This window comes from Pezoporus occidentalis, unplaced genomic scaffold (genome assembly GCF_034315485.1).
Source record: "Pezoporus occidentalis ecotype Australia unplaced genomic scaffold, CSIRO_AGI_Poc_V1 ctg33, whole genome shotgun sequence".
Classification (NCBI taxonomy): Eukaryota; Metazoa; Chordata; class Aves; order Psittaciformes; family Psittacidae; genus Pezoporus; species Pezoporus occidentalis.
This window is the reverse complement of record NW_026915268.1, coordinates 3,450,311-3,476,716: the sequence shown is the minus strand read 5'-3', so window position 1 is coordinate 3,476,716 and position 26,406 is coordinate 3,450,311. Positions and strand designations below refer to the sequence as shown.

Here is a 26,406-nt window from a genome sequence, read left to right as displayed (position 1 = left end):
CTCAGTTCTGAGATACTGACAGTGACTGTTAGACTCATTTTTATTGCAACTGCATTAGAACATGGCTAATAAAATACCTCTGCTATTCACTGATAAAAAACACTTCAGAAAATACCACTGCCACATGGCTGCCTTATGCTGCACCTGACAGCATGAAAGCAGTTTCAATTCTGCCCAGCCTCTTTGGCTGCCAAGTGACTTGAATTACAAAGGGGAAAGAAACCCTTCTCGCTTAGATTCTGTAAGCAAGCAAAAATTATTTAAAACCTCATCAAATCAAAGTATGTATTCATGAAAGCCTCTCAAATGCCATTTCACACACAGCAGCTCAGGAGGGGAGGAAACATTTCCCTCCCTGAAAGCAGGTACAACATGAAATCACCGTAAATGCAAGAGGCGGAGTTGAAGAAGAGTAGGTTTTGGTGACCCAGGCAATGCAGTCATGAATGGCCACATCACTTCATCTCTATCAGCCCAACACAACCAGTACACTGCTTTTCAGGTTCCTAATCATGAAAGAGGCATAAGGTCACAGCCATGTAGCCAGTCCTGATCCTAGTGAGACAAATTCAGTGCCAGTATTTGACTTGGGTTTGTGAAGAAGTGTTCAAAATATTTTCATTTCTCTTTCAAGGCTCTGTTCTTGCTTGGAAGAGGTTCCAATAGGCAGTGGACTAAGTGCTTTGCAGTGGCCAAACTCCCATGTTGAAGAAGGATGCCTGGTTAGTACGTACTGAATCATTAATAAAGAGGAGCTGCTTGAAACAATCCCCAGGAATCTAATCTGCATCTCTTCAGAGCCTCTTGAAATATTTAGTGAAAACTGCCACAGTGGAAGCAGCTCTTAAGCAACTCAAGCTTAAGACTGACACCACAACACACAGGAGGCAGGGAAGAGTTTGACAATAACCCTAGGAGCAGAGCTAGAAATAAAAGCTTTTACCCGAGGGATGGACACTCAACCACTTTCACAAGCTGCTCATGATAATGCTGATGAGAAAATTCACAGGATACTCCAACAATAACTTGTCTTAACAGTACCTCAAGATCCAGAAGAGCACATGGCATTACAAGTTACATAGGAAATCTTAGAGAAGCTGCAAAACCTTTTTAGGACACCAACAGTATAACTTGTAGAAGCATTTCAACAGGAAGTCCTGTACAGGTCCTGCAGAAACAGCATTTCAGTTGATGTAGTACCAAAGCTAAGCCTAGAACTGAAAAGCTGCCCCAAAATAACCTGAGTAAAATGCAGCTACATGTGCCAACTGCAGGTGCTGGTGTCTGCCCAGACAGCACCACGGTCTCTCTTAGATGGAGGAAAAAGTCAGGAAGATAAAGCAGCATATCAATTGTAACAGCTTGAAAACCCAGGCTCCTGCCTCTGTTCTTGCCCCCAAATCCCATTCCCAGATAACCACTACCCAGTAAGTAGATACCTTCACTCCACAGTGGAGCCAAAAGTCAACTGCAAGCCTCCCAGAGAGCTACCCCCATATTCCCAGGCACGCAGCTTCCCCAGGCCAGACTGCAGGAACTGGGGCAGTACACAGGACTCTTGAAGCCTAATTCAAGACACTGGATCATAAGTTTACCTGTACCTATGGCTTCTTCTAGCACAGACAGCTCCAGTTTCCCCTTCAGCTACCACCCATTCTTCCTATAATCATGACAAGGATGGTGGAAGCTGCTGCAGGGAAATCCATCCATTATAACAATAAGGAGAAAGACTACAATCTACAGTCCTGAATAGCTCCATTTGATGGTGAAGCACTGATGCTTTCCCCTAGCACACACACCACCTCAGGGAACAAACACTTGCCAGGTCATGGAGAGCATGGACAATGCACTTATAGGATTATGGAATCAACCAGGTTGGAAAAGACCTTTCAGATCACCAAGCCCAATCTTTATCCCAGCACTGCCAAGGCCACCACTAACCCATGGCACTAATGCACTGAAACCGCTTTGTTCCCAATTTTTCTAAGCATTCATCTCACCCTCTTAAGTAAGCACAGCACTAACTGTACCCCTTGCTTGCAGCTTTGACTTTCAAATGTGGATAACAACCTATGAAACTGTTGGCCAAGGGCTTTCCATATGCCCCGGCTCCTGCGAAATACAAAGGACATTCAGCAGTCAGGTGAAGGGACTACAGCAATGCAGCTCTTACATTAGTTGGTGTCTTGTGAATTTTTCATTTAATGTTAAGCTTGTCATAAAGAAACCTGGTTGCTCCATGGCTGAGGAATGCAGTCTTACCTTGCCTGCATCAGCATCATTCTCTGCGCAAATCGAATTCCAAAGCAGCTTCCCCAGACAGACATACTCAGGGCTATGCATTAATACTGCATTAGAAGTATTCTAGGTACTCTCTTCAATTTAATTGTATTTATTTTGCCTCAGAGAGGAGCAGAAGTGTTCTTCAGCTCATTTTTTTTAATGGCTCCTGGCTTTAGATTTAATTTGGGTCTGTCCTTGGGCTTGTTTCTGATAATTACTCTCAAATACTTCAAGTGTGCAGCAAGAACCAACCTGCCTCCATACCCTTCATACCCTCTGGTGATGGCTCCTTCCTGCACAGGGCAGAGACCTTGCACCTGCAAGAGACCTTGGAGAGGAAGAAGGTTTTGGACGATCTCCAGAGGATACTTCAACATAAACCACAAGGATGAGCCTCTTGATTAACTGAAAGTAAGTGGCTGTGGTTTGCTTTATTGTGAGTTCTTGGATTAGAGCTGGCAGAAGAAAGAGTGTCATGATTTTGTTTCTCTTCTTTTTAACATCTGATTGAAATTCCAGGTCAAGCCTTGCAGCCTCTGGCATCATGTAGAAGTGAAACATTTTGAGAGCAACTGCTATGAAGCAGGTACCAGCATGGTTTGGAACCTCCTCTGCACATTCCTGAAACTTGTGATGCTTTTGAGTGCTGTGGGCTCAGACCTGCCACCAGAGCTCTGCACAATCACCCTGCGGCCAACCCAAGCGGACAACTAAGATCCCGTCTGCTTTGTCCCACCTACATGCTGCAGTTTCTGCTAACACTCATGAGGCTGACAAGCATTTGTGTCCCACAGCAGGCTTCTTGTACCTGAACCTGTCCCCCAGGAGCACAGCTAGCCATCCTCACTTAGGTAAATGCCGCTGGAGTACATTGTGCCCCAGTTTTAGCTAGGATAGGCCACAGTGACAACAAGAACTTGGCATCCTCCAGTATGGATAGGAGAGGAAGACAAGTGAGAAGACAAAAACACATCTCAAATTGAAGAGAAAGTTCAGAGGAGACAAGAAAGAGACTCTTGGAAACATCCCTCATTTTACTTGAGCCAAGTTCTTCCTGTGCTCAGAGGTGACCCTGATGTTCACTTCAGAAGGTGGCTGAAGATTATTTCTTTGTGGGACAATGCCAGCTCCCAGAGCTCCTGCAGAGGCGTACATCTACAGCAACAGCCCATGTCACTGCTTGATAAACTTGAAAAGGGAACTCATCCGAGGGAAAAACCACCAAGCCCCAGAGAAGTTTCACTGAGAAGGGACAGGGAACAAACAACTTCCCCGAAGCACTGTACAGGTCAAACTGAACTGGCAGGAACCTCTTAATCCAACACTGCTGCTTAATACAGCAAAGCCCTTCGGAGTCACTGAAGGTGGCATGGCCCTGTCTGGGGGCTGCACTTACTCTGAGCACCCTGGTCAGCACCTCCTACATCCCACACTTGATACAGCAAACCCCCAACCAGCAGAGACAGGAAGAGAAGTCCAACCACATTTCTGACTCCTCTGGAGAGCCTGACCAGTCTCTTCTCAATTCCTGCCTGCACACAGCTATAAAAACATTAAATCATGGAGAAGGAGGAAAAAAGAACTCTTAACACGACTTCTAAACTCAGCTCTTACTCCTTTCCTAAGTGTGGTCAGCACAGGGATAACCCAAACCCAAGTGAGACTGAAAAGGCAGGAAGATTCAGTCTGTCTTTAAAAAGCAACCTCATATTTAACTCTCCAGAGTGCTCTGGAAGTAGAAGTGAAATGGACTCATGCTTTTACAGACCTAGAGGAGACCCCAGTTTGCATCTTACAATTTAGCACCTTCTCAAGCAGAGTCTGTCCAGTCCTCCCCTCTGCAGACCTCCTCCATGGGATCCTGTAGGCTTGTCCACCCCTTCTTCCACACTACCCACTTCCAATAAGAGGTAAAACCAGCTTCCCCTGCCTCACAAAAATAATGAAGATAAAGCCACTCAAAGCTATGTAAATACCGTGACACTGGGGTGAAAAACTCTCAGTAAAAGTGTTTGTGTCACCTTCACATCTGGAGACATCTGATCTTTGCCCTGCAGGGAGCAGCTGGTGCTTCCTGAGAACAGGCTGCTTTCATTTTGCATTTGTAACACCCAAGGGAAGTTGCTAAACCCTAGAAGGTACAGTCTTACAAGTAAAAATGGGTATTTTTGTGGGAAAGGGAAGGTGTGAAGATAGCTAAGGAAAAGCAGACTGCCACATTTATATTTAAACAAAGATTTCTACCTCCTGAAAGCAACTGCTGGAGCTCTCAGCTAAGCACAAGAAGCAGATTAAACACAACCCCAAGCAGAAAAACAATTTGGAGGCACTTTTGTCTTTTAAAGAGTTTTTCTCTTTGCCCAAGTTACAGGCACCCCCAATGAGCCTGGGCCTGGTTCTGCTTGAACTTCTGGCTGCAGTTGGAGCTGTTCTGTAAAGAGAACCAAAGCCACTGACTCGTTCTGTTGTCTGTTACTTTTTACAGGGGATTTGTTCTAGCACAACCCAGTAAGGAACTCCTAATCGTGTCTGGAACGACAGGTCCGATTTTGCATTTCCTTATAACTCAAATGAGTTTATAAAGCTTCACACTTCTGGTCTATCAAGCAATCTGACACAGTAAGCACATGCTTAGTTTGAGGACACAGAATAAAAATGCCACAAGCCTGAACATAACTCTTGCAGCCTGCACACCTCTCAAGTATCCGAGGCCTTCCCGAGTTTCCTCTCCAGTAAAGGCAGCGTGAACTGCAGCAAAGGGAGGTCATGCTGGAATTCAGTTTACCCCTGCCAGCAGAGGCAACACCAGACCTTTGCACTGTTTCAAACGGCCTGGTCACAAGGACAAATTCCAGGCTAAGAACAAACTCCAGCTCATTGCTCCCAAGTTGGACTCCCCAGCAGAGCCAAATCTTAGAGGTGTGTCCAGGGTATTAGCTTGAATGTGGCTCCTGATTTGAAGACTGCAAACCAAAAAGTCTCAAATTCCTGTGAGAGGGAAGTAACTTGTATGATGGGGAAGGACAGGATTTGATTTCACGAGTGCAGGTCTCATGTACCCTAAAACATGCTGTTAGCAATTCTGTGGCTTTGTGTTCAGTACATGTTAACACAGGCACACAACAATCACTCTGCAAAAACACAGGAACACATCACTTACTGGTGTTGTGGTCTATGTAATAAACTCCAACCTGAGGGTCATAAGCTTCTTCCCATCCTAATGGCAACTCATCACTAATGCAGTCTGCAAAGGTGAGGGGTTTAGTGTACCTGAAATGCAAAGTAATAGTGAGGATGAATAAAAGAACACTCCCACATGTCTATTCCAAACAACTGTCCAGAAAACAAGTACCTCAAGAGCTTCAGTATAGAAAACAAAGTTGAAAACTATTTGAAAGCTTTTGTTCTTCTCAAATACCCCACAAACTCTTCCCTTTCCTCATCTAAGTTGCAGCCAGACGAATTCATACTGACCGAGCTCCCGAGCTCTGCCCAGCTCAGTCGGAGCTCACTCCACAAAGGAACATAAGAACTTTGCCAGAAACAACCCCAGTCTCTCAAGTGAAAGAACCAGCCTGTTTGCAGGCAAGTCCTGTATCAAAAATATGTAGACAAGAAAGAGCAAGATGAGAAATGCAATTTGCATAGCATGAATAATTAAGACTGCACAATCAATAGCAACTGCTGAGGACTGTGGGACCACTTGTCATGCAACTCCACTCATTTGCATTGCAATATGTTCTGTTTCATTAATGACAAACCAGATTAGTTTCCCAGTATCCTAAAATGTGTAACCTGCTCTGTCCAAATGAGGAAGTATTTCCACAATACTGCTCTGATGAGCTTTGCTTTTGGAGACCACATCCAGCAGCAGTCTGAAGGCTTGTGTGGCTAAAAACACAGCTTACAGTACCCACTCCTTGAGTGACCCCATGGGCTGGAGTCACTGAAACCAGCCCCTTTCCTGCCCTTGAGTCTGAGCTACTAAGGTTCACACTGCACCAACAAAACTAACCATACCTATCACTGCATGAGGCACGAGCTTGCACGTATCTCATACCCAGCTGCCAAGAGCACAGGGTGCCACAGGCCCAGAGGTCCATCACACAACCTCATGCACTGCAGGTGGCACATCTGGGAGGAATGGAGCTTTGTGTTGGGCCTGTGAGTGACCTGGCAGAGGACCCTTGGGGCAGAAAGCACAGGACACACTGAGAACACCAAAGCCCCTCTCTAGCAGTTACGCTGCACATAGCAAGAACAAGCAGGTCAAGCAGCAGCCGTGGAGCTGTACCAAACCATGCCATGTGCATGCAGTGTACCACAGCAACATAAGGTGGTTACAGAATAAGTTCCCAACCCACTGTAAGAGACTGAAGAGGCCTGCAGAAAGTTTTTCATATTTCAAAATAATTCAGCAGGCCAGTTAGAGAACATTTTAATGAGTTCTGAGCACATCTACGCTTCATCTGGCTGCACTGAGCAACCAGCTGGTAGCCCCACAGTAACATCTTACACTCAGTATAAAGGAGACTTTTAGGAAAAAGCCTCCATCTACAAGATGTTCAATGCAAGAAATCAACATTTAATGAGTAACATAATTCCCCCCAAAACATGACCTAGAGTCTGGTACATGGTGGGAACACTTCAGTAAAAGCTACGTAATGCACTAAGGTCCCCACCTGAAACACGGCTGCATTTCACTTTCAGCACATTGCCTTTGCCACCTGGAGCAGTGCTGGGATCACTGCTTCCTCAGAAGACTTCAATTTAAAGCTCTGCAGTGCTTCTCAAGAGCTTCACAGTGTAACTGTGACAGTTTACTGAGAAAGTTTCACTGACAGGTTTATTTTTACTGTTGTTAATCTACAGTGGACCAAAAGCATGTTTGTACAGAAAATAGAGATTACCTGAAAATAAACTAGAATCTCAATCCTTCTGATTGCTATCCTTATCCCATGTTTTTTCCCTGTGGATCAAGATGTTTCCTTAGCCTCAGTACCCACTATGTGCTGCTCTGAGTCTATTAATAGAGTCAAAGATGCACAAGGGTAAAAATGCAGAGCAAGATCACGTACAAGCAACCCCCTGAAGGTAACAGATGAAAGTGCTGTTGCCAACATGTTTTAACTCCAGCGTTAGAGTTAGTGCTTCCACCTCTGAAAGTGGCACCTGCTTTTATGTGATGTTGGTTTAGTGGTTCACATGGAAGCAGGGCAGGCAAAGAAGAGGGAAGAAAAAGCCAGGCAGGATCAGCATACTAGAGCAATGACACAAGCCAGCTGGAGACCTGCCAGGTACTAGGGCTCAGAAAGAGACAATTTCACCTTTAGATTCATGTTTTCAGCGTGTCTCCCAAGAAGCGCCCACCACGGAGCACATACCAGTGCTGTCCTCCCTGGCTGACTACAAACCATTTGTACAGAGCAGGAAGTGTTCATTAAAGGAGAACCTGTCATTCAACTAGCAAGCAGAAAAGTCATTAGGTTTAGAATTAAGAGAGTAACTCCATTTGTTATGGACAACATATGTTACACAGCTACTTCCCCAAATAGCTACAGTTTCATAACCAAATTACTAACTCATCTCAACTCCTTTCCCTTGCTGTTATGGGGAAAAGGGGTACAAATTGAAGCAGCAATGCTACAATTAGAGATGAAAGATATGCAATATGTTTTGTAATCAGACTATGAATAAAGCATAAGGAAAAAAAAGGAGATTATTTCCTTGTTTTAAGATATTATTTTCGGGGTTGTTACGAAGACTGAAATAAACCTCTTTTCCAGAATGGGTCCAAAATCAAGCATCTCCCTAACCACACTCACAGGGTAGCCTGACACATTAAATGAACAAAAGGTGAAGTTTCTTTCTTATAGCATGACATGATTCAGTTAGTGTATTATTTCTGCTTAAACCAGGACTGTGCCTGCGTTTGGGAAGTTAGAACCTAGGGCCCATCTGCAGAACTGCTGCTTTTGAAACATCTCCTCTGCAATTCACAGAGATTCCTTGGAGAGAATTTCCCCAACTCGGTCAGCCCCCTTACCATACAGCAGGTTCTCTCTGCAGCCAGGCTCAAACCAGCAATCTAGAACATGGACCCTTTCACCCACTGTGCTTATAACTAAGGAAGGAAACCTACAACTGGTTTATGCATCCCTTACTCTCCTCTGCTAGGGAAACCTCTGGATACTTCCATCCAGCTTTCAAAAGATGCAATCACCCCAAAGTTCAGACAATCCTGATACTGACTCTTGATGTCCATTCATGGAGAGGAAAGCAAGTGTGGCAACCAAGCCTGCAGGTGCAGCAGTTTTCATTCAACCCCCACTGGCTGAGTTGACACAAGACCTGCAGACACGAGTCAGCATCTTCCAGCCATGCTTGCTTTGTTCTAACGCCCTCGAGAGCATCAGTTAGACCAGGACTACTGAGGCATTTCATCTGCTTCTAAGCTGGAGGCTAAACTTGGTGTGGAGCTCCTACAAGAGAACACAGCCTGAGCTAAAGATGTCTGTAGATCACAGCTTAACTCTAGTCTTCTAGCTCACCAAAAAGTCATGCACATATTCATACCAACTCACCTGGATCTCACATTCCTCCTACCTTTAACTGCCTTTCCCCCATTAGCCAAGTTTTACTCAGGATCATTTTTAGGAGCATTTAGTATTTTGAAAAAGACACCTCAACCCAGATTTACCCATTTCCATTACATTTTCCTAGTTTTCAACATGACCTTTTTGCATTTGATTTCATTCAAGAAATTCAAATCTATGTGAGCAAGTGAAATGGCTCATCAGGGCCCCTGGAAATCAGGTTCCCTCAGCAGCCACTACACACAGCAAGGCAAGAACCCCACCAAAGAAACTGAACCTGGTAACAGAGGTAAGAGATAACAGCATCACCATGATGGTCTTCAGGCATAGGAAAACCACTGCCCACTCACAGACCAGTGAATCTATGAGAAACTTCCAGCTTTGTGGAATGTTGTCCCCAGTAGCTCAAGTATTTGTAGAGCAAATGACAAATCCTGCTCCCAGGGTAGGCGGTAGGGAGTTAGCTTCCTAGTAAACTAGCTCTAGTTTACAAGTCACAACAGCTTTAAATAAAGGTTAATGTATTTCTTATTTTGATTGTCATCTTCAGCTTTTTCCACAGATAAAACTGGAAACCAGCGTTATAACGTGGAAACTTCCTCATCTCAGATTCACAAAGCCTTTCTGTAGTCTCTAACTCCACTGTTGTCAAGCAAAACCCTCATTACACAGGAAACCAAAGGCAAACAATTCTTGTGTAAGAAGCTTCTGATTGACAGAAGGTTTGTTAAACACGGCTGCAGGGAGATTCCTGATGGGAGCAGGAGATGGGGGATCTGCACCACTTACAAACCTGGAGTGAATACTACAAAGGTAACAGAAGTAAGTCCTCAACTTCTTAAACTAGGAAATGTTGGGTTTGTAATTACTGGATTTCAGTGCACATGGTGGCCTGCAGCAACCCAGCAAACCCAGTACACACAGCTTTTCAGCTGGGCTCATGGTTGTGAGTACATATGTGCACGTACATACGTGTGTGCTTGTGTCACCAAGACGTAAAGCATTTGTTAACCAACAGTGGATCACCAAGTGTGCTCCAGCATACGTAAACCCACTTAATCCCTGTGTTTGCAGGGCTCCCCAAACCCAGAACACATAAAGCCAGTTAAACAAGAGAGCCTTATGTTAGTGAGTTCAGTGCAGATCACACAGCCTCAGCGTAGGTGAAACAGCAGCCCAGGGGATTTCCTGCAGCTCACTGCACTGATAGCAATGGCTCACTGTGGAAGGGACAAAGGGAGCACCTGCATCACCAGCACCTTCACATCAGCTCCTCCTACAGCTACAGCTTCAGCCACCAACCCCTAACAGCTTAACAGCTCTCTCCCCTTCCCTTCTGCACACGCAGGTACACAGCGAGTGTTTCATGGGCACATGGGTTTCATGAGCAAGGAGTCAAGCAAGATAAAATTATAAGCTCTGGCAGATCCTTCCATTCATCTCTCTTACAAAACCAAACAGGCTTTAAAGCCAGCATTTTGTGGCAGACTGCTGGAGTCAGGTTTTATTTTCAATGGCTTCTACTCCAATTATTTATTTATTTTTACACAGAATTTCTGCATGTGAATAGGACTCATCACTGCTTATGACGTGCCAGAACAGAGGACAGGCTGAAAGCACCTCAGTTCCTGCTGTACGCAGGATCCTCGTGGGTCTGAGGAACGTGCCCACGGGCAGAGCTGCTGGCTGCTGCAGGAGCTCCTCACGATATCCCAGCTTCTTTGTCTTCAATGAGGTCACCCCATCCTCAGCACAGTGATTATTTTTACACTTCAGCACAGAAACCCGTATCCCTTTGCAGACCAATTTTCCAGCACTACAGCAATCTCCTCCTCACAAAAGCTTTACAAATAGACTCCCACACGTTTATTACTCAACTTGGTGCTCCAGCCCCAAACACACCAGGGCTGTGCGTCACTATAGTAACTGTTTTCCCCAGGAACATCTCTCTCTGTGGGGAGGGCTGCCTCTGCAGGCTGGAGGTGTGGCAGCACACAGCCCTGGTTATGAGCTGGCTGGCAGAGCCTTCCTCACCCATCCCCACACACCCGGGCACAAAGCATTGATCCCTCGGATTCTCACTCCAACTGCCAGGGAGGGATGAGGTGATGTGAAGAGCTCACCTGCAACAGCCAGTACCCTCAGCAGTGACACAACTGCACCAAAACCTCAGCAACTGTTATGGAGGAGACCTCCTCACCCAGGGGAGCAGAAAGGAGGTGTTCGGGGCAATCATGAGATCTATGAAGGGAAAAGTGCTTCCCAGATAACAAGGAGAAGCCTTTAAGAAGTGATCATAAATTTGAGAAGCTTCTTAACTATGCTCCAGGGAGTCTGATGAGAGATCAAATGTGAAAAGATTTTGGAAGCCAGACATTACTCCAAGACACACACAAAGGCACAGTCACCCTAAACTTCTATTACCTCAAGCAGATGCAATTCAATGACTGTCAGTGTGTGCAGCATTACAGCCTGGTCCTGGTCTTGCTGTGGTAAAGGATAACTAGGAACAGAATGACACCCATGATAGTAAAAATGGGGTCAAGTCTGAGAAAAACAGCTTGTTTGTTACTATAAACCAATTTGCTTGAACTACAACATAAACATCGCCAATAGCAATGCCCTTAAAAACCAACACATCATCTCAAGCAACTCAGGCTGCAGACCTCTTTCTTCTCGGTAGTGGTCTCCTTTGTTGCCATGGGTATTGAGCATCTTCTCAGCCTCCCAGAGATCTTTCATCTCCTCATGGCCCCTCCATGCACTGGGTCACCTCTTGGTTAAGTAAGCCCAACATCCATCCTCAGAGCTTATCTTCCAAGCTACTGTCATTTTAAACAGTTTGATTATCATGGACTCAGTGATGTCCTCTACTGCTCTTTGCCCAGGACATGAGAATGAGCCCTACACCTCATCAGTGTAGCCTTGAGTTGGGTGTAACATGCCACTGTAGGCCCTTTGCATGAGCAGGTAACATCCAAATCCTGCCTTTTCTACAGAAATCAGTCACATGCTGTCCAAGTAGATTCTCCACAAAGCAGGTCAGGACACATAAGAGATGCCTGAAGTCAGACAGCAGCCTACATTTCAAGCATTCCATATACAAATATGTATACCTTTAATAGTAATACATTTCTATTACTCAGATTCATGCAAGCATTGAGCTATATAATACCCAATTTACCACTCCACCAGCTACAAGAAGCACATTGAGCATGAATCAGTCTAACAGCTTGCTTGCTGTATCCACCTCTGCAAAGGCTTGCATGTTTACAAGCTTGGCTTTGCACAGTGACACTTTGCCCATGCATTTCTTTTCAGTACAGATCATTTACCCCTGGAAGCAAAGAACTACCAAGTTATTTGTGAGAAGACTATCAAAAACCACTTAGAGATTTGAGCTCATTCCCAGAGATTAACAAACTGGTTCTGCTAGCAGGAGAGAGGCAGGAGGTCACTCATACCTTCTGAATCACTCAAATGCAAAATTCCTGGGATAGTTCAAGGTTAAAGAGTCAGGAAATGGGATCTGAGGCTTCTCACAACATTAACTTGCCTGCCAGCCTGTATATCCTGCATGCTTTCCTGACCTGATTAAGCAGAAAACATATAAAAGAGTAAGGTATAACTTGATGAGAATGGTGCAACACGACTAAACTAAAGGCATGCAAGGGTTGGAATTTAACCACACAAGTAATGTGAATGGCTTTAGTTTTCAGTAGTGGAGGTTGGGTTTTAAGCTTGCCTTCAGCTGTAGGATGAGAAGCAGCCTGGCCACCTCCACAGCCTCAATAGATTAATTAGGGCCAAGGCAGCTCTCTCCGCTCAGAGGTTCAACTGCTCTTGAAGAAGGGGACTGATCACAGTGAGGGGTAAACTGTCTACCAAACATCCAGACAGAGTAGTCAGACTCGTTTCTTGACATATTTGGGAGATTATGAACTGGAAGGTTTGCCTCTGTGCTTACAGTCTGCTCTCCTATCCCTCTGAAAGGCTGCCTGCAGTGTGGGTGGCAGCAGTTTACATTGGCAAGATGCCTCAAGATAAAGAGGTGGGTAGGACAGGCTCCCCCCCCCAACATAGCTCCTATAGCAGGGAACCTGGAACTACTGTCAGGAAAAGATAAATATTTGAGATCTCAGCAATGAGGTGGGTATTGGACAATTGCTGTACCTCAGTGTCCAGGAACACATTATCCCAAGGATGGCAGCAGAGCAAGCACTGGGCTGACTTCGGGTGCTTGACCTCACAACCAGTCTCCAGCCAGCAATGAGTTGTCACTCACTTCATCTGTGGTGATTAAAACCTTTGACTCTTCCAGAAACAATGCATGTTGCTCTATTTCTTACTATCATGTGCCATCTCTACTGTCAAAAGGAGCAGTATGACAGGAAATACCTCCTGCAACACTACCAGCTCCTTGTACCCCTTATTTGAAGTGGGAAAACAGACAACTCTAGGATGGCATCACTAGAATAGGGTCCCTAGTCTACCCAGCGCAGAACCCAACATTGCTAGCATGGAAGCACATTTAGAAAGAGGCAAAGAAACCATAGGAGGCTGGGTTTAAAGGCATGCTGCTCCCTCGTTCACCTCCTACTAGCACTGGGCTAATTGCTAACTCCATGTGCAGCTTTAGTAGCACTGCCTGCCTGCTCTTTCTGCATTACAAACCTTCTTACTGAGTTATATTGCTATTTGATGCTCCTGATCCCAAACAGCAACATCAGCAGGCTCTTTGTTCTGCATCACTTACAGAACAGACTAGGCAAGCAGCAGGGCATCACAACAGCCTCTTCTGCTCTTTGCCCTAAGACAGATCAGCTACAGTCACTTAGCTGTTGTGCAATGCCTACATCACTTCTCAGAATCAGACTGATTTGGGTTGGGAAGGACCTTAAGACCATTCAGTTCCAACCCCCTGCCATTGGCAGGGACACCTCACACTAAACCATAGCACCCAAGGCTCTGTCCAATCTGGCCCTGAACTGTCAGGGATGGAGCATTTACCACTTTGGGCAACCTGTGCCAGTGCCTCACACCACTTATCTCCAACCTGACCTTCCCCTTTTTTAGTTTGAACCCATCACCTCTTGTCCTATCACTACAGTCCCTGATGAAGAGTCTCTCTCCAGCATCCTTGTAGGTTCCTTTCAGATACTGGAAAGCTCTGACCTTGCAGCAGCCTGGCAGCTGGGAAGTCCTGTCAGGCAGAGCAGAATGCAGCCACACACAGGAAGACACTAAGTCAAGTAAAGCCCAAAGATGTCTAAGCACAGCCACAGGAGGACATGGGTGCCTTCTGTACCATTCTAAACTCAGCGGTACCAGGTATGAACAGGACTATTTCTGGCTGGATGTAACAATCAGACAAGATGCTTGGTCAAGGTGATCTTGGAGCAGTGAAGAACACAGAAGAACAGAAATCTTTCTAGTTGCAAAGCAATGGGGAATTCAAGATACAGAACACTTCCTTAAGCATGAGCATTGCCCTGAACACTGTAATTCCTGCCATATCCCTCCAAGGGGCGAACCACAATCATTTCAACAGACTCAGCCTTGCAGGTTGGCACTGAAAACAGCCAAAGAGGAAGAAGCCCAGGGTATACAGCACTCAGCTCATGGATGCAGCAACTGCAAAAGCACACAAGCAGCTGGAATTCACAGTATCAGATATACTGATATGATACAGATTTTTGCCTTCTCAGCTCCTAAGAAGTCGTACCATATCAAAACTCACAAGTGTCAGAACAGGAACAGAGATCCAGAACAACCTTGGGAGAGTAAAGTTTAAGGAGATTTAAAGTGTTAGAAGCAGAAGAGTATAAAGCTAATAGGTTTAGTACCTTTATCATCCAGTGTAACAAAGCTTTGATTACTGGATTACTGAGAGGGTAGTGAGGCGCTGGCACAGGCTGCCCAAAGAAGTTGGGAATCCTCCATCCCTGGCAGTGTTCAAGGCCAGGATGGACAGAGCCTTGGGTGACATGATCTAGGGTGAGGTGTCCCTGCCTATGGCAGGGGGTTAGAACTGGATGATCTTAAGGTCCTTTCCAACCCAAACCAGTCTGGGATTTTATGATTATGGAGTTAAGTAACAAATTACTCCAAACTGCATTTATAGACAGACCCATAAAAAGCACAAAACACAGCTCAGAACTTCACACATTGCAAGGGAGTCAATACAAATCAACAACTATTGAAGACTGCTCACTCATTTGCGGGCAGCAACAATGAGATCTGCATCACCAACTAAGTTTAATGGATTTACTCTTACAAACAGCATTTATTTTGAGTGATCCACTATCAATATATTTTGCCAACAGATTCAATTTGTGTTAACACAGTTCTAATGCCACTTGCTCTTTGCATCCCCTTCCCCATCTACCTCTCACACAGCTTGAAGCCCACTTGCAGGCCTTCTGCCAGCTCCCCAGTGGCACAAGCAGCTGAAGATCTGCATGCCCAGCACTTGGCTCAGAAAGAACAGAGCCCATCTGCAGAGAGAACAGGCCAGAGGCTCAGGGCGCACAGCTGAGATCACACAGGGGAAGGACTATGGTGTTGGTACTGCCTGTTTTCTGTCTACTTTCCAGACTGGAACAGTGCCACTAAGGTGGAAAGCTGCCTTCAGGTTCAGGACAAACAAGCATTTCTTCATAGGCAAAGCCAAACATGATATCCTGAAACAGGGATACTGCTGGTAGCAGCCCCTTGCAATTCCCAGCTGCCAGGCCTGGGGATGGTGCACAGGGATTCTCTTCAGCTACAGCATGTGTGACAGACCAAAACAGCTGCCTGTTCCCTCCCAAAACACCAGCTCCTCCAGGGACACTGTGCTCCTGGGGGACCCTTTCCCTCTTCTTTGCACGGGATTTGCACAACCACAGGAAAAATAACTTGAGTTTTCCTGAAGCATTCTAGATGGGTGAATGAGACTGAGAAAGGGGACAGGGCTCTGGAATGCAGCACAAGTTGCCTTGTCTCCTGACAGGAGCAGCAGTTTAGTCTTACTCAGAATTTAAAGAACTTGAAGCAAACCCCAAAGCAACATGTCATTTTTCAGAATTCAAGGGAAAACTCCTTAGAAACAATTCATTCCCCAAGTCTGTTTACAACTCAAATGTTCCTGCAGGGAGTATTATCAGAGGATGTCTGTGAATACACGCTCATGGGTGCAATCGGCAGCACTTGCTCAAAGAGGATGCAAGGATGCTCAGCCATTAAGTACAAACAATGAACAACACTCTGGTCCCAAACTGTAACTGGCTGCCAGAAAGCAAGGTGGCATTTCTAAATGTGAGCATGTGTGAAAGCCATCTCTTACCATGGGGGTAACTGACAGGTACTTTGCTGTAAGGGCCTTGCAGAGACACTGCTGCCTGCTTTGGCCTGAAGCAGTTAACCAAGTTTCTAATTCAGTGTATCATGCTTTTAGTGTCCAACAGACCTCTACAGAGGTACCAAAAGCTTGTCACTGTAGTGATTCCTCAGTTCAAAATGCACATGTGGAAGCAAAGACTCAGCACATGTACCACTTCATCACTGCTGCTCACACTTCATGATCTAGGTATGTATCACAGACACACCTTACATAGTCTTACTATTAGTATTTAGCTACTATTTAACTTCGATGTATGAGAAGAGGGCACAGGAACCTCCTTCCAAAGCAACAATCTTCCTTTTTCCAATATGCTCTGCTAAAGGTCACTAAGAACACTTTAGATATGGCTGTGTTTCTACTTCTCCCACCCCAACTTCTCCCTCATATAACAGATGTCCAAAGCTCATTTGAGCCTTGAAAGATTACTGGCTGCTGACAGCAAAGTTAGCTGCTCTAAATTCCTTTAGAAGCAATAAAACATACTTTGAAATCTTTCACATAAAAGAACTATTCCAGACAAAAGAAATCAAGACTGCAACCTCTATAGAACAAACTAAAAATGAGAGTAGCCCCTGAAGATGAATGCTGGGTTCGGCGATGGCATCATAAGCTTACTGGCACCCATGTACAGGAAAGAGTTCCAGCTCAAAGTACTGGCCACTCGCCACTGGCGTTACAGAGCTGATGGAACATACAAGACCTCCTACACCCGTGTGAAGTGCCTGAGATACTGGTCCTTGTGAGAAGACAACCAGCACTCTGCCAAGCCAAGCTGAGAGCAAGCTGGCGGTGCTGCAGGCAGCTCCCTGCCCAGAAACCCAGGTCACAAGCTCTGCACTGCAAAGATGCAGGCACATGAGCATTTAACAGCCCATACCCCTCAGTTTTCCTTGTAACTGCCTGAGGGTTATTGCTTCATTACCAGCGCTTTCAAGGTTTATAGTAACAGCCTGCCTAAAAAGTCACCTTCATGTCTCTGAAGAGACCCCAGCTTCAGTACCACCAGAGCAATTGATCCATTTGAAGCAGCACAGAAAGTGAATCACAATGAACAGACTGCATTTCAACCTGGCCTTACATCTGAAAAACTTCAAAGATAAAAACCCAAAGATGTCGTATTCATCTTGATCAAAACCAAGCAGCTGGGGTTACAGCACTGAGCTCAGCCTCACAAAGCAGCTGCTACAGCAAGTGCACCAGCTTTGGGAGCAGTGGTGTGCTCACAGCATCCCCTGCTGCGCCCAGGAGCAGGCCCTGGACACTCAGCACCACCTCTGTAACCCATCTGGATTCAGCACATGACAGCCTATGAATTCTGACAACTCCACCACCCACAGGATCAAATGCTGCTTCCACAGAGCACAAGACTACCCACTGCATGTCCCAGGGAAGCCAGTTCAGCTCATTCAACTGGGAGACAAGTCTTCACACTGCAACTAATAGCCTGCCCCAGCCACAGGAGTGAGCAGAGGCCACACCATTCCACAGCACCTAAACCCAGACTTCCAAGACCATCAGCACACAGCCACATTTCCAGCACACCCCCAAGCCCCCCAGAACTGAGAAGGATCAGAAGCTGATCAGGGAGACAAGGCTTTTGCAAAAATGCTCTACACTAGGAATTTAGAAAGGAATTATCTGAGAGAGACTGGAAACACCCAAATTACTCTAACAAAAGCAGCACAAAGAGTAAGTTCACAGAGCCATGGGGAAAGAGATAGGGTTTATTCTATCCTTGTCAAGACATAAAAACTATGTATTTAAGTGTCTGCTCCCAGAGTTGTAGGACAGTGTCAGCAACAGAAGTGCCCCAGTCACAGTCGAGCTCCAGTGATACTTGGATTTCTTCAGGAACACAGCATCTATCGTCTCAAAGCACATTCATAGTCGGAGCAGTAAGTGTTTGTTTATTTTTTTCACTACAAGGGTTGCTTTATCTGTACCATGCGATGTGCTTCAGGATTAAATGCACTCAAAAAGCATTTTAAAAGAGGATCCGTTTCTAGGCAATGCAGTTTCTTAACCTGAATCAGCACAACTGCACAAGGACATGTGCTAGTGCTGGGGAGAGAGGGAGAATTGTGTCAGATCCACAGCACAGACATCAGCAACTGAGCCAGGCTAATGGCTTGTCACTCCCATTAAACCCATCATTCACACCTCCCATCCCACGCACCCTTTCCTTGCTCCTCTTCCAGTCAAGCAGCTCTGCTCTCCCAAATGCACCCTCCAGGCCCTCCCACAAGCTGCTTCCATTCAGGAACACACCAGAGGAGCAGGCAGGCTCTCCTGTGCATGAATTCACAGGAGACAGGCAGGACGCGGCAGGCAGCACAGTGCCAGCAACGGCGGAGTGTCAGGAACAGAAACAGCACTAGGGGAAACCACAACGCCCTGGCTGGTTCTGTTGAGCTGTCTGGCTGCTCACCACGTTTCTGGGTACCAAACTGGTTGATGAGCTTCATCTGCCATGGAATCATAATTAAAACTGGTCCTCTCCAGTGGCGTGTGTTCTTCAGCTGCCAGACTCTGCCCTGCTGCTGCCTTCACGCTCATTACTGCTTATAACTGAACAACTTTAGAAGCTGGCCCCTTAGCTTTACACACCCCCTTAGACCACACCAGCCCTGCCGGGGAGCAGCAGACACCCTTCCACTGCCCGCTGCAGCCATCCCCTGCCGCCAGCACAAGGAGCTGTTTGTTGCTGCTGTCAGCCGGGCGGGCAGCGCTGCGCTGCGCAGGAATGTGCTCGCTGACTGCACCTTTTCATCTCGATAAGGATTTTCAAGGTCATGTTCTCTTCCCTGCCGGCTCCTCCCCGGCTCCAGTGCAATCCCAAGCACGCAGGCCTGGACCCTGCTGCGTGTTCCCACCCCACCGGCACAACCTGTCGCATTCCTCTGCACCAGCAAACCCTGCTGCTCGCAGGCAGCTCCCGGGGTCAGCAACACCTCTGCCAGGAGACAGCAGGCACAGCACTGCAGCAGCTTCGCCAGGAGCCCCGGCCGTGCCTGTGCTGCAGCGGCAGGGCAACCCTGCAGTGAGGCTCCAGGGTGAACGTTTCTGAATTAAATATTTCATAGGAAAACAGGCTGCAGCCTGGGCCAAAGCCCCGTCGCACTCACGGCCTAAGAGCTGTAGCCGTCACTCACCCTGTGCATGCTAAAGCATGCTTCACATGGCTGGTGAGCCCAAGGCACAGCACGGAGGCTGCCTCTAGGGACAGCCCCTGTCGCCCTGGCCCCACACACCACTGCAGCAGCCACCAAAGCAGCCCAGCACCAGCAGCCGACGGGGAAGAGCTGGTGCCGGCCCAGGGCTCAGGGGGAAGGCAGAGATGATGGTGCTGAGCCTGAGAGGCCCCTCTCCTATTGCGGGCACAGGAGGGCAGCCCACATGGATACAAGAAGCTTTCTGGACCTGCAGACACTCCCCACACCACGCAAGATTTCTAGATAACTACCGAGGAATCATACATGCTGCATGCTTACAAAGCCAGCTAATTATACAATCTGTTAAGCATGTATGTGCACACAACAGTGCTTTGAGTCATTAGAGGACGGGATTTATACTTCATTGCACGCATCTTGCTCTTTGTGAGTGCGTGCCTGGATACAGCCAAAATGAACACAAGTATCTGGAATGTCTGCAGCTCGCAGGCCAGCGCATCTGAATACAAAGCTGAGCCCTGGAGAGCCTGACTGGCTGCATGTGAGCCCCCACCGCACAGATACTCCCCCCACATCTAAATTCCCTATTCCCTCTTTTACCACTCCAAGCATCCAAAAGCAGAGCACAGCATAATATTTAAGCCATATTCTGTAAGAGTGATGTTAGCATGGAAAAAGCAGCAGTGCAGGTGAAGGGCTGTGAAGACAAAGAGCTCGGCAGCTCTGCCACAGTGTGGCTGTCCCAGGTCCAATGCCAGCAGCAGGGCCCTGGCACTCTGGCAGGACCTCAGCTCTATGGCAGCAGCCGCTCCTCACCACCAAGCCCCCCGCCAGATGGACATCCCTGTCCTTGTGCTGGCCAGGCAGATAATACCATGGCACATCACAGATGCTGTCTCTCCCCTTCAGCCACTTTGTCTTCATTTACTATTGCCCGACTTGCTCTCACTGATGCCAGGCAGTGCCACAGGAGCTTTGCGCAGCAAAGGGCTGCAGCACACAGTGGGGCAGATCCAGTGCCACAGGACTTTGTGCAGAGCACCAGGGGATGCCCAGCAGCATAGGGTTGCAGCACAGCAGGGCTCTCTCCACGCTGCAGCAACAGCAAAGGCTCATGGCAAGTGGCACAGAACAAACCACAGGGCTGCCTGCACCTACCTGTGCCCAGCACCTCAGCTGGCTGCTCTCATCCCTGTACTCATCACCAAAGCGTCTGGGTGCTGCTGATGTAAAACCAGAGAGCTATAGCCATGTTTTTCATGGATGTTTCTGGTAATTGTTAAAAGAATTTCTTCTGCTGATGATTTCCCTTCAGCCTCCCAAATATGCAACCTTACCCGCAGGTGAGCTCTTACCCCCTTAATTCAGTTGGCTTCATAGCCATAGCATGCCCCATCCTACGGAAAGCCCTATCCTAAGGAATCATATACCTATACGGTATGCTATGCTTTCAAAGGGATGCACTTGATTTCCTATTCTTTACCTTCAATGCACTGCTATTTAGCCCAGTAATTTAACTTTAGTTCTAAAAGAGAGAAGGATTTTAAGCATTTGTGCGTAAGTACAAGGTATTATTTAGGGGCTTCATAATGAATCAAGCCAAACCACCTCCATTTTCACACATTTCTCTTCCCTGCACGTCAGGGGAAGCAGCATAAGGCACCAATTCTAAGATCAGGATTGGCTTGGAAAACATGAGCTGGTCAAAATAAGCTCTTAAAACCTCATAGACCACAACAGACCTAGCAAGGTACAGCAGCAAATCATACCTTTATCCCATCTCAACCCCAGCACCTGCTTGTCTGGAGCAGGGTATCTGTGCTCCCTGTTTTCAACGCAGGGTGTGCAACCGTGAGAAGCAGATGGTGCAGATACCCTGATGCTGTCCTGGTACAGCAACCTCACAGACAAGTCACAGCATCTGCAGGGGCTTTAAGGCACAAGACATTTAACTCCTGAGATGATCTTGTGGGGTATTAAATGCCCCTGTGTCACCTGGGCCACCAGCCAGAGCACACCTTGCCTTTCCCCGAGGAATAGGACAAGAGGCAACACTACTTCCCCAAAAGCCATGCTTAAGAGCCAAGCACCTCAGTTGCGTTCAGCTCCTTCATACACCCACCTTGCTCACTTGAGGAAGTGCTTGCAAATTTGAGTACTGAAATCAGCACCACGGGATTTTCAAGGTAACACCTCCACAAGGAGGTGTCAGGATATGTCAAACTCCAGAGCAGGATGTCTTCCTGTACACATGTGCGTTGTGCCCATCTCCAGTTAGCTTACAGGACCTTGCCTTGAAACTCGGAGAGCAAGCCTCTGAAACACAAATTGCTTCAAAACCAGTCTTCTCTATACACAACCCAAACCCTATAATAGCTGGCTAACACTGTTAGAAAGGGTTTGCAGCCTTAAGAGCTGCCAAAGGATAAGCAGCAGCTGAATCAGTAAAATCTCATTTTAAGTCTTCCCCAGGAAAACGAGTATTTGTAGCAAGATCCCTGAGGTGATGCTAAAGCAGGCAAGAGGTGGGAAGTGCTGTGGAAACCAGAGCACTGCGGGTGCACACACCATGTGTGCTGCTCTCCAACCAAATGGTGCCAAGCACTCTGCAAGTCACCAGTTGCCTCCTCTAGTCTCACTGTAGCTTGTTTGTAACCCACTGAAGCTCTCATGATACAACCATCACTGTTGCTTAAAGCATTACCTGAAGTATCTCAGCTATTCTTTTCCACCCCTCTTTTTCAAAGCTGTGTTTAATGCAGCTGACACTGTGCTTTACAGCACCATGCATGAGGTCTTAAGCAAGCCATCACAAGAGACTACAGGTTTGAAGTTTGCTGCTTAACTGAATACCACTTCACCAGCAGCACCTGACTGAACTGCCAGTCAGTTTCACTGTATTATCCATTTTCTTCATTTCTACCCAAACCCTGATCTGTAGCATCAATGCAGACTTCTCAGCATGCACATTAACTTACTGCATCAGCTCAGCCAAATAAATCATTCACAGTTCAGCTTATCTGCAAAGCCCAACCTGAATTCTCTGGCAAAGAACATCCTCCTGTTGCCCTTGTCTCTAAGCTAACTTCCAGGCTGACCCAGAGAACGTGCTATCAGGTTCCAAAATCGGTGATGAATCTGCAGAACTATTAAAACCACCAGACCTAACTGCCAGAAGCCTTCACTTTCCATTCATAATGTCCTTTATCAAAGTCCTTCTAATAACTGCCAAATCAATGGCATAAACAGATGGTTCTACTGTTCCAGACCAGAGAAGACAGAGGAGAGCAATACTGCAGAAACTGCAGTGCTTGGGATGAATGGAACATGACATTGAAATTCTAACAGCATTTCAGAGAAAGATGCTGAGTGCTTTGCTCTGCTCTGAGCAGCCACATGCTGAGCAAGGCCAACAGGCAGGGAAAACCATGCCTCCAGCTGCGCATGCAGAAGGTACAGAGAGGACACACAGAAAGAAGCACATACCTTTTTAAGGTGTCACCTTCACTGCATTGTAGCAGATGAAATTACAGCCCACAGCACTGAGAAAGCATCAGTCTGATATTTAAGCTGTCCGCTTTGAAAGGCACACTCCAAAGGAGAGGGCTGCCTCAGCACTTGCAGTGCCAGGCACAGCACCACTGCATCCACTGCTGCTCAGGTGCAAGCCAGGGCTTCCAGGGAAGCCTAGTTAGCAGGAAGGTCACTGCCATGCAACAGGTCCCTGCTGCAGTCCTTGGACGACTTCAACTTAACTGCAGCAGCAGGAAGTGTGCCAGGAAAGCAGGGAGCAGTTTTCTGTGTGCCAGCCAGTTCAGTGAGGAGAGAAATGTGCACCAGGGCTGAGAACACCCACCTCCATAGCAGGGAGGTCAGCTGCTTCTCAGCCTGCTGCAGCCCACCGCCACAACAGGGCAGGGTTAAATGGTACACTTCAACCACAACCAAGCTCTAGGGCAAAGCCTTTTTCATCAGCAAATGTACCAGTGGTGACAATACTGCAAGCAGTGTTTCACTGCGCTCTTTTGAGAGGGATCCAGAGGCAAATACTTCTGGTTAGTAAAATGCAGGGTGAAAAGAATGAAATTCACATCCCATCCAGCCTCCCCCTGAGCAGTGCTCATTTAATAAGACAACTTTGTTAAGAAATTGATCTCTTATATTTTCCCTCATTAATATATAATACAAGATGTTGGCATAAAACCAGCTCATACAGCCTCGCAATAATCAGAAACATCAGGTCTCACACACCAGCCATTGCCCTGCCTGCATCTCAACTGCTTCATGGGGAAAGTGTTACAGAATCACAGAAGAGTTAGTGTTAGATCACCCAGTTCCAGCCCCCTGCCATGGGCAGGGACAACTCACACTAAACCATGTCACCCAAGGCTCTGCCCAACCTGGCCTTGAACTTCCAGGGATGGAGCATTTACCACTTCTTTGAGCAACCTGTGCCAGTGCCTCACCACCCTCACAGAGAAGAACTTCTTCCTCATATCCAACCTGAACTTCCCATTTCACTTTGAACCCATCACCCCTCGTCCTAGCACTACAGTCCCTGATGAAGGGTGTCTCTCCAGCATCCTTGCAGGTTCCCTTTAGATACTGGAAGGCTGCTACAAGGGTGGTAGTGTCCATCATATAAAGCCAAGAAGTCACCCACTCAGGGGTCGGTTTAAGACACACTGGGTTTGTTTACCCCTATTTTGTCTTTTCTAAACCAATTCACATTCTTCAGGTACCCAGTACTGCTTCTCATCCCTTCCTGTTACTAGCCACAGCTCAGGCACACTGTGCTCTGACATGGCAGACAACAACAAACTCTCAGTGCTCATTGTAAAAGCAACTTTTCACAGTTACCTGGAAACATGATTTCAGATCGACTGAGCTCAGCTTTGTACAGCAGAGCCCCCAGGCACCAAAGGGACATCACCTTTGCTACATGCCCCCCCCATCACCACATGAGACAGCAACAGGCAACGCAGAGCTCTGATCACCGAGGAGCACAACCTACCTGTGACCAAATGAGAACAACAAGGAAGCAGGACTGAAAGGGCAATTTGTTACAGCCACAAAAATGCATACCCAGTCCTTAGTGAATAGAGTGCACTGCCCTGTTCTCTTGTTCAGTTCAATCAAGCATCCCAGCAGTGGGCTGTTACAAAACAGGAGCAGGAAAACTAAATCAGACCACACAGCTTTCAAAGAAGGACTAACCTCAGTGGGGAAGAAAGAACACGAGAACTTTGCTGGCTTTCCCCATCCAGCACGGATGTAGTTTATATTCTTCCCTACACGGAACTGCTGTGCAAAGCAGGAATAGCTCATAAAGCTCAATTGCTCAAAAAGGAGCAATTCCAAAATGACCCATCAGGAACAACAGAAGAACGAAGAACGCAGTAACACTTTGTGATGGTCCAAATGAAAGAATAAACTACAGCTTTCTCAAAGGGAAATTCCCAGATCGGGAATTTACGCTGATGCAACTGAACATGCTTAGGCCTAGTTTTAAAAACTGAGCAGAAATTTAACCCCCCCAAAAAATGGTTCTTCAGTAACCGGCATAGCAATATAGCAACACCCAGCTCACAGAGGGCAGTGCTACCTGGCCACAGTCCGCTGCACAGGCAGAGGCCTGTGAACCTGCTAATTCCAGCTGTGAAAGGACCCGAGGAAGGTGGGGGCAGGCATGGAGCATTTTAAGTTCCAACCTCATCTTAACACGGTGGCACTGGAGGCATACACTGAACTCAGTTGTCATCCTATTGCAGAGGCTCATTCAGTCACTGATCTAAGGGCATCACCTCACCGTGCCCAGAAACACTGCACTGCTACAGAGCACTCACCACACAGCCACCCAAGTGGCAGGAACAGTTCTTATAGGAGTGTCCTCCTGCTGTCATTAGAAGGTGTATACTTTGTCTGTAACACTTTAAAGCTTTCGAAAACCAAAAGCATCAGCAACAGTGCATTCACATTCATTTTTTACTGTTACATGAAGAGCTGAGGCTGCATCCTTTGAAGGCAATTCACTTCACTTGTACAAAGGCTACTTTCAGGCATCAGCACTCCAAGCTTTCTTATCCATCTGCCTCCTTCCTTACCTACAGGATATGAAAGCTTAGACAAAGGTGTCTGACATTCAAATCAGTTGAAAAAAAAAAACAAGTTTCCAAGCCTATTTGCTCCTTTTAGCATGGTAAGAGTTACAGTATTTCTTGCAAGTCTCCATGTTTTGTTCAAGACTTACTGATCATCCTAATAAAATAATGCCCAAAGCACACCAAAAACCTATTAACAGACTGAAAATGAGAGTATCAGATCTATTACACCAGCCAGCCCTTCCTTTCCACTGGAGAAGCATTAGAGCCTTTGGACATCCCATTTCAACAAGAAGGTTATTTAGTTGTAGAGTTTGGAGTAAAGTATTTAATCGCTAAAGGATTTGCAAATGACACATGAATATGCATGTACCACTTCTCTCCATGACATAAATCCTATTGTGTATTTATGAATGGATTGCTTTGCCTCCAGCTTCTACGTGTATATAAACACAGGTTTTAATCTGCAATTCCTTCCTCCCTCCCTCCTTTTTAAAGAGTTGCTTAAACAAATTTGCATTTTTGGAATCCATTATCCACAGTGTATTTCTAAACTCTAAAAACCTCTAAACCTCTTTCTCTCATCAGGCAAAAAGCTTACTTTATGAAAGGCTTTGCAGAGCCTGCAAGCACGGCCATAAGGGAACTAAGCAGCAGTGTTACACAGCTTGAGAGAGAGAAAGGAGAAGCAACAATCACTGGAAAAGAAGAATGCTCTGAGCATCAGAGCTGGGAACACAAAGGCAGGGAATGACAGGTCAACAGCCTGCCTTCAACTGCAAAAACCACCAGCTAAGTGGAAGTAAACCCTCCATAAGCACCTAGGAAGCAACAGAAACAGTAAGACTTACTATAAATTCCTTAATTGGTCC

General features: G+C 46.5%; 1 protein-coding gene across 2 annotated transcripts in view; it reads right to left on the bottom strand.

Annotated features, from left to right (window-relative positions):
- Positions 1-26,406, bottom strand: part of WWC1 (WW and C2 domain containing 1) — a 69,553-nt gene that overhangs the window by 31,398 nt on the left and 11,749 nt on the right. Inside the window, exon 2 of one of the 2 annotated variants that reach the window (XM_062629190.1) lies at positions 5,444-5,553. The exons of the other annotated variant lie outside the window; for it this stretch is intronic. Coding sequence (XP_062485174.1) covers positions 5,444-5,553 — 110 coding nt within the window. The remainder of the gene's footprint in view (positions 1-5,443; positions 5,554-26,406) is intronic. 2 annotated transcript variants of the gene reach the window in all.